This window comes from Lethenteron reissneri, chromosome 20, assembly GCF_015708825.2.
Source record: "Lethenteron reissneri isolate LAM-NWPU_2019-01 chromosome 20, ASM1570882v1, whole genome shotgun sequence".
NCBI classification, from domain to species: domain Eukaryota; kingdom Metazoa; phylum Chordata; class Hyperoartia; order Petromyzontiformes; family Petromyzontidae; genus Lethenteron; species Lethenteron reissneri.
In genome coordinates, this window is record NC_083798.1 from 18949720 (window position 1) to 18969332 (window position 19613).

Here is a 19613-nt window from a genome sequence, read left to right on the forward strand (position 1 = left end):
AGGCCTACCAGATTACCCTTGCAAAAGGACAAACTTTGTCAGCAGGGCCTCACCTGGTTGAATGAAGGAACACGTTTGATAGCAAACAGCTACCGAGCGTATGAAATATAGGATAAAAATTACACAGATGGGGAGAAAATAAGGTGCAAACACAGTATCTTTTGAACCACAGCAATAATATAAGGGCAATGAGTGCGGGAAGGGAAAACCCATAGAGATGAAGGCCTGAGTGTAAGGATGTGAGTAATGATATCTACGGCAGTGTAAAATATATTACAGTGGATAAACAATGAGATTCAAGATGGATGGCGAAAAGGGAGAATAATGTGGAGTGATAGCAATGGATTAGAATGAGAACCGGTGTTAAATTTACAAATGCAAGTGTCTGATAAAATTCAATATATCACCATCGTTGTCACCAACACTGCTTTCCAACAGAAAACATGAAGTAACACTATGGATAATGGCTCTTCTTCGAAGGGTTATTTACTCCGCAATATCTTCTAACGGTAATGTTCTACGTCAAATATCTAAACATTTCTCAGTGTTTGTAAGAAAGCGTATTTTATTACTTTTTTAACACTATTACAGGCCAGTGAATCTAGTCTAGCTTCCCTTTATTCTGTCTGTTACAACTGGAACACTGAGAGTTAAAATATAAGTTGTGGGTCAGCTCACCCATATATCCAGCATGTATAACACGAGTATCACCATGTGGGAAGATGGCTGTAATATTTTATGGAGACTTGTCACACCTCCATATAACCCACAAACATTTTGGAAGGATATGCCAATGATATGGTTGAGGTCATTTAGCTCCGTGCACATTCAAACACGAGTATTTTGAACACGTGCCATAAAAGGACTGACTTACAATTGCCAAATCCCAAGGTATCCTTACCATAGTGGGGTCCTCTGTCACCACGCGCACCTTGGCCATTCCCATGTGCTGCCTCTCAGCCTCGCTGTCCTGTCGTTGAACCACAGTGCGCTTCATTCCGACCCTCTCCAGCACCGGAACAGTGTGGCTCAGGCCACCTCCTGGCACGGGGCTGCCCCCTGGTGGCAACTGCTGCACCACCTCACCAACCGCCTGACTACGCTGCTGCATGATGGACACGTTCCTGCGGGTGGCCTCGGCGGTGGCAGCGGCCGCCGCCTGATTGTAACCTAGCTGTCCCACCGCGGGGACTTTAGGCTTGACTGTGTTGAGGCGGCTTTTGATGCTCATCTGCTGTGGATGGACCAAGGCAGTGGATGCTGTCCCCTGCTGTGCGAACGGCTGCGAGTCTCTCTGCTGCACGACTGCAGGCTGTGTGCGAAGCTGATTGTTCAGCTGCTGCTGCTGCTGCTGCTGCAGTTGTTGGTTTGGTGGATGGTTCTGCTGGTGCTGCTGCTGCTGCAGTTGTTGATTTGGCGGTTGGTGTTGCTGCTGTTGCATTTGTTGATTTAGTGGCTGGTTCTGCTGCTGTAGTTGTTGATTTGGTGGCTGTTGTTGGTTATGCGGTGGCTGCTGAAACTGCTGTGCGGGAGTTTGCTGGTTGATGCGCTGCAAGAGCTCTTTCTTGCGCTGGCCCGCCTGCTGGTGGCGCCGAGCCTCCTTGCGACGCATCAACTCCTCACGGAGACGCTTCTGCTGCTCCAGTTTGAGGTGGTACAATCGCATCTCCTCATCCTCATCCTGGGCATAAAAAAATAACCTCCTTTAGTCTTACAAACAGCAAATCGCACGTACTGTTAGTTGACATGTAACAATTTACCGCCGTCACAAATCGACGGATTTTTGTAATGTTGGGTCACGATTTGATTAGAGTGCATTCTTTTTTAAAACAATGTAAATGTAATGCCTCCAGTGGCTGACGGGGGGGGGGGGGGGGGTCACGTGAACCAATAACATAAAACATATGAGAATATAATCGTCACATGCACGATTCGAAACAAGTACAGTCGGCATACAAATATATTTTAATTGACGAAATGATACATTGTTAAATGCGGTGTTGTTAGTGAGCACCACCTAAGACATTACACGAGGGGGCAAGTAAGGCCAGCACCACATTCGGAACTATGTCTCCCCAGTGCTGATGTTAACATAAACATATCACAGCAGGTACTAATTTCAGGCTGGGTTAACCTAGGGGTGGACCACAGAATTAGCCAATGCCATTGACCATGTGCATGGTCAGGTATTAAACCTATGTTAATTAAAATTAAAGTGCACGTGTTCATCAATTTAAGGCAGCCGTCCCCCATATGAAAGCAGGAACACACCAATAGATAATATTTTGATATGTGCATAACTGCATTCCTCACAAGTGTTAACATCAAATACAGTTAGCTGGGTTAGCCTTCATTGATCTGTACAAATGCCTTGTCAAAAGCATTTTTGCGAGTATTTTCTGTGGAAATTAGACTAGGTGGTGCTATGAAAAAGCATCCATCTCATGATCAGAAGGTTTAGAATTTGGTGCTCAAATCCCGGTTAAAAAATATATTGGCCTATCATCCTTCCAGGATTGATAACATGACTGACACTTGTGGTCAGTCATCAGTTTTCATCCGATTGGAGGACTGATCCCTGCCATGAAAACATGACATTTACAATACTGGATCAGGGCAGCCAATGGAGAAAAGTGTAGAGACAATGAATTAGCCTACCGATTCCATATTTGTAATGAATAATAAGTGGTAAAAAACAAATCTGTGAGGAAATAACACACAAACAATTATCAGTGAAACCAGCAACCTACCTAATCAACTGATATTCTGGCCAATTTGTAGCCCTTCAGGTTCTGTACTGCACACGTGTAGGCAAATCTGCATGAACCACCAATACCACCTCTAAAGTGAGGAATTACAGGTGGCTGTCACCACATCATGCAGTGCAATGTGTTCCGGTGGCATACAACATGCTCACTTAATGGAATGGATGGCCAACTTGCTAACTTAAAATACAGCCCCAGGGAGCACATAATTCGGGCACTTGGAAACACAGGCAGCAGGGAGCACTTAGGAAAATCCAATACATTGATGGCAAACTTATCAATTAGTTCCATTCTATCTCACTGGATATTAAATTATATTGCATTTTGGTCTCCCACCCCCCCCCCCACAATTCATTCCAATTGTGCTGTCAGTGTCATTTCATGGGATGAAAAATCCATTCGGAAATCTCAAGAGCAGAGCAGCCCAGCACATTAGAGAATAACCCACAAGCATTTTCTTACAGGACCCTACCGTAACGAGTGCACTTTCACACAGGTTCTACAATAAGATTGTCGCACAATGGTCAAAGCAATGTTTTTATTCTCAGAGCTGGAATTTAGCGCACAAATTACAATTAAATGTGATTCATTTTTGCGTGCAGTGAATCATGGCCTGGCTGAGACAACACCTTACCCAGCTATGCACTAACTTTTGAGCCACTCACTCTCCACCTATATTGAATAGAGTTATAAAATGTGCATAAAACTAGAAATCACTTAATTGCTGGGTGTGGTGTTGCACACATGTAAACCAGCTCTTTGCAGGAAAGGCTTACAGCTGACCCTTGGATGCGACTTCTCTGGCAACTCAAGATTCCCCCTCAAATAGAAAATAAATCCCAATTTATGACACTCCTAAACGACTTGTTGAAGCCTGAATAAAGGGCGTTAATAAAATGTACCATTATTTTACAATCACCAACAAAAATCAGCGACTCACTGCTCAAATAAGCATGGCGTGGTGTGCCCATCACCGCAAATTACGGAGATTTCTATGGCAGGGATAGTTTCTCCATAGGACAACCACTCCGTGCGTGAAAATCGACCCCAGAAGGACGATGGGCCATGTAAAACCCCGACAAAAATTTTTTTACGTGTGGGCTTCTAATTACAAGCAGACCTCCCTGTCCAGAGCACCAGCCAAATATATGGTGATGCTAAATAACATTGCTGCATCCCCGTATATTTTCCTACCACTATAAACCCATGCAATACATTTTTTTAATGTATCAAATGAACCAGTGTTAAAGTCAGTTATTAAAAAGACCACCTGCTCCAAGTAATGATATCTATCTTCTCATGAATCAATTATTGACCAATTAAACGCACACTGCAGTACATAAGTAGAGTTTTGTTGTTTGAACAGCAGTTTGCACTGCATAATACGTACTGCTCTGCCCCTGAAGTGCATTAGAACTGCAGTGTAAAGCCTTAGACAGGACCCAGAGGGGAGGCAATCGATTTTCTCTTCACAAGGACCTCCCATGCAGACCAAAGCCATTAGTCATTTAATAATGGCCTTTAATCAGCTGGCAGGCGCACTGCCACCTCCTTGTTAAACAGAATATCATATCAGCGAGATCATCCGTCTTCATATCAATCCTTCCTCTTCCCCCACAAATATGCTCAGTGGCTCAGGGACTTTGTTCCACGATGACCAATGGACAGTGAGAATGCACGCGGAGGTGCCCCCAAGGGGGTCACTGTGTGTTAGTGCAGGACCATAAATATCCATTAGGGCTGTCACTACCGCTTCCCACTCACTGGCCGCCAGCACACGAGGCATCACGGTGCACATTTCCGGGAATACAAATTGCACTTAAACACCCACGCGAGCGAGCAAGCATACATGCTGGGGCTCAATGGCTATGTGCGGCAATGCTGAATTAGATATTTTGTGTAGTGGCCTCCACTCAAATGTACTTAGATCAGCAAACAAAACCTCTCGCACTCTCTCTAGTATACTCTCACCACATACACGCAGGATTAATAACTATGTCGCTGCCTTGCACCGTTCTTCATTCTTAACACGTGGCAACATCGAGAAATCTATAACCGAGCCAACCAACTGTGAATTCAATTAGCGTCGGACGAAAGGATCGATCGGCCATCACAAACAGGTTCTGTGAGCAGTGGGAGGATAGACTGAGCTCTTTCCCCAGGGACTCCTAAGGTTTACATTTGTCCTCCATGAGCCCGGTGCCCTGGGCAGCCTACAGGAACATTAGCTCCCCATTATTGCTTTTTTGCCAGTGTAAGGAATAAACCAATAGTTTGTAATCAAATTTCATTAGTCACCTTTGATCTGTAATTAAACCAGCTTAAAAGGAGAGTGTCAGTGTGTGCAAAATCAGGGTCCGTCACCGATATTTGCCGTGCTTGAGTTTATCAGGAACACAAATGTGTGACATCAAAATGCATAATCTATAAACAGTGAAACCTGTGTGCAACAACTGACCGTGTCTAAATGAGTATCCATTTACAGAAGGGCAATCTACTACACGAGATTTGTCTAAGTGAGACAAAATATGCTCCCCTCTCAGTCAACCATGGTCGCTGCCCATGGAATTTCGACAATAATTTCCTATATCTTGGCAATTCCTGACATGATAAAATGTCCATCAAAGTATAATGATTTCCTCATAAATACCGGAAACATCAAGCTGCATGACGACATGTGACTTGACGTTTTAAGGAAGCCGATAGGATACTTACTGCTATGCTTGGGAAATATTATGACTGTCCATCCATCGGAGGGAACATGTTTCCAGTAAAACTATAAAATCCCTAAATCAATCTCTACAAAACTTACCACACATAATGAATGCCAATGGCCACATCTGTGTAGTTTTGGGGAAAATTGTTTACAAAATACCTGAAGGGGTTTAATTACATTAATGATATGCTATGTATGCTCTGTAGCACGGTGATGAGGCCTTGTTAGAACATGAGTACAAATGCATATGTTTGCACACTAAATGTGTATGTTTGTGTGGTTGTGTGCTTGCATAAGCTACTTTCGAAAGCAGTTACATTACGTAACAAAAGCAAACATGTTTTTCAAATGATGCTCGGAGCGAAGCAAATTAAAAGAACAAAAAAACCTAGTTATAACAAATTCAATTATCGGATTACCATTCATGCCAAATTAGACAGTGCTCATTAAAATGACTTAACATCACATCCAATGACACATATCTTGATAGTTTTCATATTTATAAGATTAGAACATATCTATAGATGTGGCACTGTGGTCAGAGCACTTAACCCGCAATTATCAGGTCGCAAGTCCAAATATTTGTGGTCAATACAGCCCATCGTCCTTCCAAGGCAGAGAAAATTACTACCAAATTTGCGTTAAGTCAACAGTTGCTATCCTATTAAGAGGCTTACCCCCCTGCCACAGAAATGTTAAATTTCCACCACTAGCTCTGGTTCGCCACAGGAGACAAGAGCAACCCCCCCCCCCTCCCACTGCTCATCTGCATGGGTAGACACTTTCTCTTTGGACTGCTCCAGTAAAGACGCTCACCTGTGCCCCTTGACCCTTCTCTGTCACTGGTTCAGGGTTTCTCGGTGCCCCGCTCGCCTGTACTTTAGCGTGCGCTGTTCCACCTACGACCGCCCTGCCCATCTGTGGCCCCCGCTGCATGGAGGCTGGAGCAGGTTTCAGACGTCCAGTCAAGCCCTGTGTTGGTGTGGGCTGGTTTGCGGGCCGAACACCGCTTGCCCCCAGCAGCCTCTGCTGCCTGTTGGCGGCGTTTGCAGCAGCAGCAGCAGCGGCGGCGGCAGCGGCGGCGGGGGTGGTGTTGGCGGTAGCAGCAGGGGTTGGGGGCAGCTCGACCTTGGGTAGCTCACGCAGGTTTCGGGGAGCTGGTGGGGGTGGCTTGGACAGTTGCTGCTGATTCGGCAGGTTCTGTGCAAGGGTCAACAACAGAGGTTAATTTAAATAAACGGGTAATGTGAAATAATATATTATGTCTACCAAGAGGGTTTCTTTTGAAGTAATGTTTTTACCAGTATTGTTTTTAGTGAAGGCACACTCTGGAAAATGCACTTGTCCGAGTAGATGTGCGATTCCGTTCAAAGACAGGACAATTATGCAATGTATCAGTAGATTGTATTACAAGTGATCCAATTTGGCTATGAAAGAAAATGCCAGTGAAGCGAGCAAACACTTTCTCAAGAGTGTTTACACAATATAATACAAGCAGGTTTTAAGTGAACCATTTAAAAAACACGTAAACATGAAGTATACATTTCACTAAGTTTATCGACATAAACTAAATATGTACACTCAATGTGTTTCCACGTTTATGAAATTACAAAATACTGAAAGCATATGTTTTTGTTATTTGTGACAAAAAAGACGAGAATATATCTTACTGCTCTGACTTTAGCTTGTCCAGGAGCTTGCAGTCTCTGGACCCTGTTTGGTGCCTGCGTTGGAGATGGCTGTTGTCTCACCCCTGCCTGAGAAGGGTGCAAACCCTGCATGGAAATCTGGTCCGGTGGCCTCTGGTCCATGTGCTGTTGATGTGGGCTGTGTTGTCCAAACTGGCCCTGTTGTCCAAACTGGCCCTGTGGTCTTGGCTGGCCTTGCAGCCCAGGATGGGGAATGACTTCATTTCTCACTGAGTGTGGGTGCTGGTTCCTTGGCTGAAAAGGGGCTGCTGCTGCTGCTGCTGTTGCTGCTGCTGTTGCTGCTGCTGTGCCATGTTTGACTGCATGATTGGCCGAAACGGGGCCTGCTGATGTTGGTTCTGATGCTGATGTTGATTCTGATGCAGTTGAAGTTGCTGTTGCAGCTGCTGCTGCACCTGCATCTGAAAGCCTTGAAGATTGATATTCATGGAACGCAAACTCATTGGCTGCTGGTTGGCCTGCACACAAGCACGTGAAGTATTACACATTCAAAAACGTGGAATACACTACACACCCAGCCACCATTACCATCATCACAACTATACATGCATTTACACTATGGGGACCTCATTTGCCAGTAAAAATATGATAATTGGTTCTTTACCCTTCTATCTGGCAACAAAACTGACACCTTTTTGCAAGGAGTCATGTTTGCATAGACCGCAATACCTGCAGTCATAATACAAACAAAAGAACATAACTCTGATAATGTGCACTGTCCTTGAAGTTGATTGGTCCACACCCGAGACAGCCATATGAGACTAGGCTCGAAGGAAAGCTGTCTCGGGTGTGGACCAATCAACTTCAAGGACAGTGCACATTATCAGAGTTATGTTCTTTTGTTTGTATTATGACTGCAGGTATTGCGGTCTATGCAAACATGACTCCTTACAAAAAGGTGTCAGTTTTGTTGCCAGATAGAAGGGTAAAGAACCAATTATTATACATGCATTTACAAACATGCCAGGTTTCACGTTCAAATTGAGCTTAAAGAGTAACAATTTTCACAGGAATACATTTGACCAAAAATGTAAATTTATCCAAACAAAATATGCTTTGCGAAAGAACACTATCTCGGTGTTGTGGTACATGCTACTAATCCTCTGCATTGGCAGTGAACTCCTGAAAATGTTATTTGGAAAGACTTTCCCGGGCAAAGGAAAATATTGCTATAATAATGACATTAGTGCAGTGAACACACCTGCATGGGAATGAACGGCTGGTTTGACAGCGGGTTAAACGGGGCTTGCTGTCCTGGAAAGTGACGGGGCCCATGCATGTCTGGTTGCTGCTGTTGATACATCCCAGGACCACCTGGTCCACATGGCCCACCTCCTGGCCCACCAGGGCCAATACCAGGCCCACCATGCCCAATGCCAGGCCCAATGCCAGGCCCAATGCCAGGCCCAATGCCAGGCCCAATGCCAGGCCCAATACTAGGACCGCTTGGTCCAATACCGGGATGACTGGGCCCAACATTAGGTCCACCAGGCCCACCCGGTCCCCCACCGAGACCAACAGGACCTCCAATGGGCCCTGCCAGCCCTGCACCTGGACCACTTGGTGCACTGGGCCCACCTAGGCCACTTGGCCCATCCCTCATGAACATGGACTGAGCAGAAAGGCCTGGTCGTGGGCCATTATTGCTAAAACCCAATGGCTGCTGTGGGTTGGGGTTGTTGAAGCCCATTGGGGCTGGAGGAGCAGGCGGCTGTCCGGGGAATTGTTGATGATGACCACGGTCATAGTGCTCGAACCCTCCTTCCCCTGGGAAATGGTGCTCTGAGAGAGAGTGGGGGAGGGAGTGACATGGGATGTGTACGACAACATTTTAATTCGCGAAATATGATTATGCCCACTTAAGTTGTCATCTTCTTATGTAGAAATAATAGAGTTAATATAAAATACATTTCCCAAGTAATAAAATTACAAAAGGCTATTGAATGCCAAATAGGGACATTGGTGAAATACTTTTTAAATTTGCAAATTAAGCCAAATAAACTTCACGCTTGATAATTTTACTGTTAAAATGCTTGAAATAGCCAAGTCATCAAGCAATTTCCTCATGATCAGGTCTTAAGTTCAAATGTCATAATGCCTCCAGTGGGTAAAACGAACAGCTCCTGGTGATAACCACTTTGGGAGAAGTCAGCAGCACCCTTCCCAGGAACGACAAATTTCTATCGCTTACCCATGACCCATTGTCAAGAACACTAAATAGTAATGCTCAAAAGAGCATGATAAACTTTGACATCAGTCAACAATGTTGTGGTAGGTTAACAGTAGTCATCCTTGAGACTGGTCCCCATCTTAAGAATGCAGAATTTCCACCACTGATTATTTCGCCATGGGGAACAGTACCCTCAAATACCTATTTGAACCATGAGACAATTCGCTTAAGACTTTATAAAGAAAAAAAAAACACAAGTTGTGCACACTGACAGCAGCATATTGTACCTCTATTGAAGAAGTCATCATGGCCCACAGTCCTGGGAGGGCCCCACTGCTCAGGGCCATTGGGTCCAGGCCTCCCATCAAATACTGGGGGTCTCTGTGGTATGGGAGGCGGAGGCTGCTGCTGCTGCTGGCCTTGGGGTGGTGGTGGTTGCTGCGGAGGCTGAAATTACAAACAGCGGAAACCGGTGAGGTCTGTTGGCCAAAATCCCCAGTCACCCAAACACCACCCCCCCTCCTCCCTTCTTTATCTGCTATCTGTCCTTCATTTGTAACTAGCTTAGTTTTAAGATGGGTTTTAAAGTGGAACAGTCAAAGGTTGAGCTCATAAATGGTGAGGATGAAAGATATTGTCTTGCACATCTCAGGCAGCTAGAGATAAATTCTTTCCTCAACACAGCACTGCCAGCAAGGAATGAGGTGTTTAGAAATCCAAATCCAATACCTCTTCAACTCAATGGTGGACCCATCTTTCAAAATCCCAGTCTTATCCTTCTCATTACCCTTAATCCTCTTAGCCCACTGGCTACAGAGCCGTAGCTGCCATTCAGCTGACCCACCATACTACAAATTGCCTCATAACGTACTGAGCCAGGCTAATTGTTTTGATGTTATCGCTATTAATCCAGCTTGAACGGTGGAATGACGGAGAGGGCTGCAGCCGAGTGCTTTTCGACACCTCCATTAAAATGCAAATCCTGGGCAGCTAGGGAGAAATAGCCGAACCCAGGCAGATCTGGCGAGCGTGCCGTCATCTTGCGGGTAAAGTAAAAAGGGGAAAGTAATTGCGGTTTGCTATGATATGACTGTTCATTTACCCATACAAATCAGCCTAATCAAACAATTTATCCACATACAGCGGCGCAGACAAGCTCATAATAACGCCGCTCAATTCTGATTAGGCGATGCGCTTCCGTGCTTGTGGGGCCAGGGTAATGGAGCCCTGATTATACAGATTGATGAAGTGGGCCCACTCCCGTCCGCACGCGCCATAATGTAGAGGCGACTTGCCTAACTACCAGACACAAATCACTTGGTGGGGCTGCGAGCGCTAGCTGGGCCCTCCGCACACAGACACTGACAAATGAGCGCTCATAATGACCACTCCGATAGCGCTCACAAGAGCCATTCATCTTGCGCACGCCACATTGTGAGGCTCAGCGCTGCTGTCGAAGGACACCATTATGCAAAAGTGAATCAAAGCCAGCCAATCTTAACTGATGTATAGCATGACATGTGTAATGGGTTTTATGGTCCGGGTTTAGCAGAACATACATTTTCTTCAATGCATTAAAAATGGCTAAAAGAACGGGAATACCTACTCTACCTTTTGAGGGAAAACCATGACCCCCCCCCATATTCGAGGCATTACAGTCAACTTACATTTTAGCTCATCCCAGCTTAACCTGAACGCAAATAAACCTGTGTTCTCCTTGCCGTATGAATTTTAATTAGCGCGGAGTTGTGTCCTTTGTGCAAAGGTGACATGAGGCTGGCTGGAGGCAGAGCTAAAATTAGCCAACATGTCCACAATCACAGTTGAGCAAATGCTGAATCTGTACATCGTTCCACTTTAGCATACGTCTATTTCCGGTGATTTAAAAAAAAATCATTTAGCTTCTGCGATTCACAGGAGAACATTAAAAAATGACTGCAAATGCGCAACGAAAAAAGTTGTACGAGTATATACGCATGTCCACAGTGGCTGTCCTACAGACTGGCTCCCACCATAAGAATGTGGCATTGATACCATCAACTAAGATGATTAGCACGGTCGGCTACATGCGGTGCGAAAGAAGTTCAACATACTATGTGTGTTAATTGAAATACGTCAGCACAAAAATTACACACTTTTCTATGCTATAAAACGTTATAAGTATTGTATAAGACTAAACAGCAAAATGTATACAAACAACCGTTTCAAAAATGGGTTTATCAAGGGCTTTTCAGGTCAAATAAGAGCAATGACAGTTCACAAAAATACATCACCTTTAGAAATGCTATCCCACTCACAACCAGGACATAAGCACATACACTTAATTATTTTTTTATAAATGCATATAGGATGCATTGAATAATATAAAGAGGATAAAAGTCTAGTGTTGGCATAATTGTATGAAATTATCTCAATTAATTGGAAACCCAGTGAGACTGTAGTAAATTTGTGTTGTACTGGATATCTTACTGGAAAGTGTTGAGGAGCCGGACTAATTCCAGGTTGGTTTGGCGTTGACATCACTGGTAATGGCACTGTGGTAAAACAAAGACAAAATATAAAACAATGCAGGAATATATGTTCATCAATTGTTCATGCACAATTCGCAAGATCAGCTATACGCAAAGATTAGAAACCAACGTCAGGACAGCAGGCACTATTTAGCTGTCATCCCTGAATGAGCAAGTCATTGCAGCATTTATTTTCACATGCATCCTCAAAATTTAATTTAGGACCTCACACAGTGTCCCAAATTTTATGGGTCACAATTGGGCCAGCTCTCACTATCTGGCACAAAGGCAGACCCCTTCCTGGGTTACTAACATCTGTCCCCTGTGCCCCTATCCATCATGAGCGGTAGAATGGGGCCTCAGCCGCCCTGCATACCAGACCTCCCACTTCACAGATGGGTGATTCACCTTCATGGGATAGGGAACATTTAATTTGCCCAAGACTTGAATTCAATTACCAAATATGCATTTGTTCTTTACAAGGTAATTTTGCGTCCAATACTTCCACACATCATTCTCCTTTGTAATTTGTGTTTTTAAATGGTTACTTCAGAGGTATAAAATTAGATTTCAAATAAACAGCACAATAAAGTAACTCACGTCTTACTGTCCAGAGATAAGCCATACATTTCCAATAAACGTATGTAATTTACAAAGGTCACAATTTTAAACCAACTGCATTTCACAAACTGGTCACATTTATTATACAAGGTGATCAGTCAATGATTGGTCAAAATAGATATTTTGCTCTTCACAAAACACCAAGATTTAGTCGTAGAAACGAACTTATAAGAAATGCAAATATTCATACACATGCAAGAGATAATTACTCGTATGCAATTTGGGTAGGTTTGTTTAAGCATCATAGTGGATAGAGCGCATGACTAGCAAATGGACAGGAACGAGTTGGAAATCCCTGTTTGTATGATCTGTACAAAATTGTAGAAAGACAGCAAAGTCAACAGAGGTTAAAGGAGATACGACAAATTATATAAAATGCATGAGAAAGTACAAAAACGATAGCGTAAGAGAAAGATAGGAGAGACATGATGGTAAAAATAAGGAGCACCATCAAGACCGCTTACACAAGACAGAGGACACAGGCACGCAAGCCAGCATCAAAAACACAGTACAAATAAAGCACAAAAGTATTACTTCTTGAATCAAACCATGACCCAGGATCATGACAATATATTGCATCAAAGGATAACGGGTGACTCATTACATGCCCAATGATGAGGTGCCCAGGCCACCGGTTGGATGCGTTACCGATTGGAGGCGACGCAGTGGATGTGGGGCCGCGGAAGTGTGGATTGATGTGGATCTTCTTCGAGTGCTGCTGCTGCTGTTGCTGGATGGGTGTTGGGGAGTGAGGCTGACGCACCTCCAGCCGAGGAGCCTCCAGCCTAGGAGGTGGCTCGTGCCTAGGTGGCTCGTGCCTGGGCACCGCCACCACACTGGGCACCTCTGGACGGGGCACTTCGTTGCGGGGTGGTTCCTTGCGGGGTGGTTCCTTGCAGGGGGATTCCTGGCAAGCGACCACCGAGTGCGGAGCCATCTGACAGGCAGCCTCCTGGTGCGGCGGCGCTTGGCGTGGAGCCGTTTGGCATGGAGCGGCTTGCTGGGAAGGCACCGGACGAGGAACCACGGCGCGAGGCGCCACAGCTTGTGGAGTCGCAGCACGTGGAGCGGCAGGCCAGGGACCCGAGTGCCGTGGAGTCGCAGGCCGGGGACCTGCCTGCTGTGGAGCGGCCGGCCGGGGACCTACCGGCTGTGGACCCGCAGGCCGGGGACCTGCTGGCTGGGGAGCCGCTGGCCGAGGGGTCTCCTTGCGTGGGGCCTCCATGCGGGGCAGCTCTGGACGGATGGGTTGCCGGGGAGAATCTTGTTTGGGGGTCCCTTGTTTGGGGGTTTCTTGTCTGGGAGTCTCTTGCTTTGGGGTTTCTTGCCTGGGCGGCTCCTGCCTGTGGGTTGCTTGACGTGGAGCCTCTTGACGTGGAGGCTCCTGCCGGGGAGGCGCTTGCCCATAGGGTTCGGCACGAGGACCCTCGTGATGTGGGCCTCCCTGGTGGGGCCCCTCTTGGCGAGGATGAATCGGGCCCCCTCCACGGGGCTCATGAAAGTGAGGGACCGGTGAGCGGAGGCCCTGCTGTTGCTGCTGGTGGAAGTGAGGGCCGCCCATGCCCATGTCTGCGCGGCCGCCTCCAAACATGAATCCCATGCCACCACCTCTCCCGAAAAATGGCATTGGGTGGTCCATCAGTCCACCCCCCTATTGGGCAGGAGGGAATATCGTAGCACACAGAAAGGTCATTTAGTGCATACAAATAACATTGGGAGCACAGTGCATTGGTGATGACCAATACTGGACATCCTCATACACATCACTATGCAGTGATGTAATCTGTCTACCTGCATGCATGCATATTGCTTGATTTGTGTCCAATGTAGCCATGTCAATAATCAATATCAACACTAAGCCACCAAAGCTTCTCTATTTTGCATGTGTTCGAGATTGTGCATGTTGTTCATATAATTTACAACATTGTGTTGTAGACCCCACAAGGTGAGAAATATTAATATAAATTGAATGAAATGTTTCACATTTGCATGTTTGACAATTGTGAAATATAATGATTCATTACATGGTTAATTTCAACATACCACGCCTACAACATATCATTATTTGCACAATACTACTGAAAGTGATTTTTAAGGCCGCATAGATGCTGCAAACACACAAATGGAACTAAACTTTTACCTGTGATTTCCAATAATTTGAAAAGGTCGTCAACTTGAAAATGATTGAAGAAAGTTTGAAGTTTCACAAAACAAAGGGCAACTATTAATACCATGAGGTGCATGCAATGCTCAAAAATGAGCCGTGTTCTTCCGAATTATAATGTGCCAGTTCATAAAGCCTGTTTTCACCAGGCAAAAGTTTTCAATAAATATAATTAACCTGATATGATTTCTGAAAAAAAAATTATATGATCAGACATTAACTACTCCAAACATTTGTATTTTTCTGAAAAAAATACCTAAATTGTTGATGACTTGATTCAACTTCTTATATTTGAAGACGTACCCCCACAGGAAAACGCTCAATTTAAAGATTCTGTAAATGTTTTATTAGAAAGAACAAAAATGTATGAACTCAATACTCTGAGGGGAAGCTCCTATCTTTTACCATTTTCGAATTGAGATTTTAAAACCACTTTAATCCTAAATATGTCAAAAACAATAAAAGATAGAATGGTTCTCACTTAAATTAAATTTGTTTTGCTCTATCAAAGGAAAATACCGCAATCTTATATTTTGAACAGTATCTGAATGGGGCGCTTAAAATCGAGATTTCTGGGGTTTAAAATTACACGTCGGATTTTCTTATATTATTTATTTTCCAGTTGTGTCCTAAAAGATACCCATGTACCAAATGCCAGCGTTCTACCTTGTGGGAAGCACCACATACAGATGAAGGTTTTGATTTATATAGATTGGCTACGTTGAGGAATCAGCATCAGTGTGGGAAATTGACCGTGATGTACCTACGGAAAATGTATTGCAGTGCAATGTGCACAATTATGTATACAAATTTCAGTTGCAAAACTCATTCCTAAATGCATAAATTGGACATACTTTAATACAAATTAGAAAGCAAAATAATTCATTACATTGCTGCAACATTGTAGCGAGCCGAGGTCAAGTCCAGATTCTCCGTCAATGAGTCTTTGTAATAGCAACATGACATATTGTTAAGAACTACAGGATACTCAATCTAGTGGGACACTATGAAGGTCGCTCTCATATAGAGAAGAGACAAAGGTCCTCCTTCAAGGCTTAAAAGCCTGTCAGGAAAGTGCTAATAACCACGATATGTTATGATCAGCAATGGACACTGGAATCCGTTGGAACACCAACACATTTGGCCACCTTTAACCTTTACTTTAAGGAAACAGAAAAACGAGCACATGGATCAGAGAAGAAATGCTAATTCATGAGACGCTTTGGTGGCTCAAGGCAGTGGGCTTGGGGCAGGTCGCATCACGAGAAGCGCGGGGTGTTTGCAATGGAAACAATTGCAGACAGAATGGCAGTCAATGGAGGGGACACGCCCAAGAAGATAAACACCAAGGCAGAGCCATGAGACCGAGTGAAATATATTGTGCAAGGGAAGGGTTCATTCAGCAGTAGAGAAGATAATGGCTGATGACCCTGTTTGTTATCACCACTGGTGCCACGCAACAGAATATTTGTGTAAATTTTAAGAAGAGGATGATTTAGGTAACATAAAAACACGTAAGCTACTTTGCAAATACAAAAACAAATACATTCAGCGTTATTTTGCAACGTAACATCATTAATAGATATTTTACCAAAAACTGCTTCACTGGATCTCAAAACACAGTAGAGTAATGCTGAGTCCGTTTGGTCAATTACGTTTGAATATTACACTTTTGATACAAAAAACCAGGTGAGCAGAAGGAACCCATTCATACTCATCAATGATAGGTTAAAAGCCGACTGAATGTACTGCCCCTGCAGGAACCTCCTGCCCCAAAACATGTGGGTGCATCTGAATTACCTCCTATTCCCCCATTACAATCTCTGTTATAAAGTTAATATCAAGTTCAAATGCAAGTGCTGTAGCTTATATATTAATGTACAGTGTCATTGAAAAGTAGGACCGAACCTACATTTTAAAAGGCAAAATCAAGCAAAACTGTCGAATTTTGTGCAAACAAGGTTTGACAAAAGATTGAAAGCAACAACAAAAAACTATTCTAATTAATCATGCACAAAAACTCTGATAACACCACAGTTTACATCTGAACCATATTATATTATAATGTAAACACCGGCTATTATCAGAGATTTGTTCATGAAGCCATCCAGATATATAAACACATACACAACTTCAACCAAGAAGATGGGTACAAACTGAGCAATCATTGGAAGGACGTTATTAACCAGGTAAAGTCTTAACTGACTGTGATGTCTCCATCCGACCTGCCCATGTCAGCTGTTATTTCCGACTCTTTCTGTGTCTTTCTCTCTCTCTCTTTGTGCTGCCCTGTTCCCCCCCCCCCCCTGCAGCCGACCAATCCAATGCTGCTGCGGTGACTCACTTTACTCCACCTCATGCCACGGCAGATCTCTCGCCTACTTCAGCAGTTTTTTCTTGCTGTGGTTGTCCCACCCGATGACGATTGCTTGTATTGCGATCGAAACGTCGTGATCTATTATTTTTCTACCTACGTGACTTTACCGAAAGAACCAACAAGTATGTAAACAAAAAACTTTGCTCTTTTTCACCAATGGGTTTGAAGGATGGTGGCAAGTGTTGTCTTGTTGAACTATGCCTTTAAAACTGAAAACTACTTGCCTGCAGTACCTCTATTTAAATATACTATCGAAAAATGATTTACACCCCTCTTTCAATCATCGTGTTTCTCAGTGTGGATTTCGGAGCACACTTTTTAAACAGTGCATAAAATAGTACGCATTTTCAATGCACTGTTCATATTGTAACAAGCGTTTATACCAATGTTACTCTACAGAGTAGTGGGTCGCCGCTCCTCTTATCCGCATTGATACGAGCGGTATGTGGGGACTATGGCTTAACTGCAACAACAAAAAAACCTATCTGCACAGATGCATACGGACAAGAGATATTATCAATCAGGTAGAATTAACGGTGCAACGCATCTCATCTTTTAAATATCTGCAGCTAAATGGATGGTCAATGTCTGGCTGCAGACATTGGTAGGTCACAAATAATAATGAAGATAAGAGAGCAGTTTCACTGTATTATGCATATCGTGATGACAAATAAAGGACTTAAGTCGTGTAGGCAGTTTGAGCAGCTTTGGATAAGACTTGTGATCCTGCCCATACCCGAGCATGGAGGGCATTCACTTGTTCAGCTATTCTGCGTATTCGTCCTCGCTGCGCTTGGACGACATAACAACAGAATGATCTGCGCCAGGTGGGTCGCGGCGTTTATGTGCGCGGTGGGACGGAGTCGCCAAAAATAAATTAATTAAGATTGACTTCCGTTTATTCGGGACCCCGGGGTCCCGCCATAAGGTTCATCTATGTATGTAAATAAAAATTGCAAAACATATTTGTTATGTTTAACAAAACTCAAAACACATAAAATGAACACGTTGTGAATATTTCAATCAGTTTATTAGAAACAGCATGTGTACATTTACCTGGAATCTGAATTGTGGACCTCTTGATCCCATCATGAAGTGCTGCATGTGGTTGTGCTGGTGGTGCTGGAACATAGGGTGGTCCATGCCCCTACCCTGCGGACCCCAGCCCATGCCCACCGTCTGCTGGCCCACACCCCCCCTGTTGCCCCGGGCCCGGCCCCTGCCTCGCCAGTGCTGCTGCTTGCGCTGCATCTCCTTATCCTCAAATTCTTGCAGCTGCTGCTTCATTTCGTCGGAGAGTTCTGCAGAAGGTGGGAGATGTTGTGGATATGATACAATCCAATCTGGTTTTATACATTATACAAAATTATCTCCAACCAGAGAACTGATCTCCAGCCAGAAAACCATGGTTATAGTACTGAAATCACAATCAAGAGATTCCAAATAAAAAATCTGGTTGGAAGTCTACTTAGCTCATGAGCCTTTCCGAGCTTGTGAAAAGTCAACCGAGGTTGTCCAACTATATTTGCCTCCATTGTACGAATGTGGAATTTATATCACTGGATAAGACAGATCTGCCAAGCAACACCCAATAATCACTTGAGCAAATAGAAAATGTTTTGAGGCAATTCACTTCTAAATGATAAAGCCAAAACACATCATGGATCATTTTCCCAATCGTGGTAACATTGACACTGGTATGCTTTTGCCAAACAGTGGACGAAAAGCAGCATTCACCAACACATGAATGACAGTTAAGACTTTAAGAACAAGCCTTGCAGATCAGTGGGAAGCTCTGTACCCACTACGCTCTTAATTCAATCATTACATTCATAGTGCTCCACATTATTCTGACATTTATTACTGGAACATAAACAGTGAATTGTTGAGACTGAATAGTTAAAGATGTAGCTCAAAAATAAAATGGTTGCTTTATGTACATGCATGGGTTGGCTATGACAGGCTGTCCCCACACAAATGTGAAGTTTTGGAGGGAATTTTTAAAAAAACTGTCAGCCACATGATTTTCAGGACAACTGCTCTTTGGTCTTCCATTGAAGTCAAAGCCAGATGGGATTATTTTACCTGCAATTTTAGGTGGGTGCCACCCTATCACCTCTGCTACATCGCTAATTGGTTCATGGAGCAAGCTGCTGTGCATGTTCGTGAGCATAAGGAGGGGAATTTGAATTCCCTTTATTGAAAACCCTACATTCTCCTTTAGACGGAAGCAGAATTTCTGAGGCGAATCGGCAGGTTTTCATTTACAGAAACCAAGTTTTTTACGGATGCATTGCCATGGAACAACATTGCTCTGATAGTTAAGTAAAATAATAGTCAGTTTTGTGGGTAGCATTTTACAATAATCTACCAGCTTTTGACGAGAGCTCTTTTGGTCAGGATCTGACTCACCAAGTGTGTCAGGAATCTCTCTGTTGGTACGCGAGGTGCTGATCAAAGAACGAATGACCGAGCCTTCCTTGCGCTCTGTCTTGAATCGCAGACGGCCCGAGTCATCCTCATCTTCCTCATCATCCTCCAAGAGCCCATCTTCTTTCGTGAAATCTGGTGTCTGCTAGAC

At 44.1% G+C, this 19613-nt stretch overlaps 1 protein-coding gene across 1 annotated transcript in view; it reads right to left on the reverse strand.

Annotated features, from left to right (window-relative positions):
* The window catches only part of LOC133344917 (RNA-binding protein 33-like), a 56874-nt gene that overhangs the window by 15227 nt on the left and 22034 nt on the right, over positions 1–19613 (reverse strand). The window contains 10 exon segments of the mRNA XM_061555253.1: positions 902–1681; positions 6298–6681; positions 7152–7432; positions 7435–7648; positions 8392–8972; positions 9648–9807; positions 11830–11894; positions 13140–14142; positions 18089–18333; positions 19445–19607. Of these exon segments, the coding sequence (XP_061411237.1) occupies positions 902–1681; positions 6298–6681; positions 7152–7432; positions 7435–7648; positions 8392–8972; positions 9648–9807; positions 11830–11894; positions 13140–14142; positions 18089–18333; positions 19445–19607 (3876 nt within the window).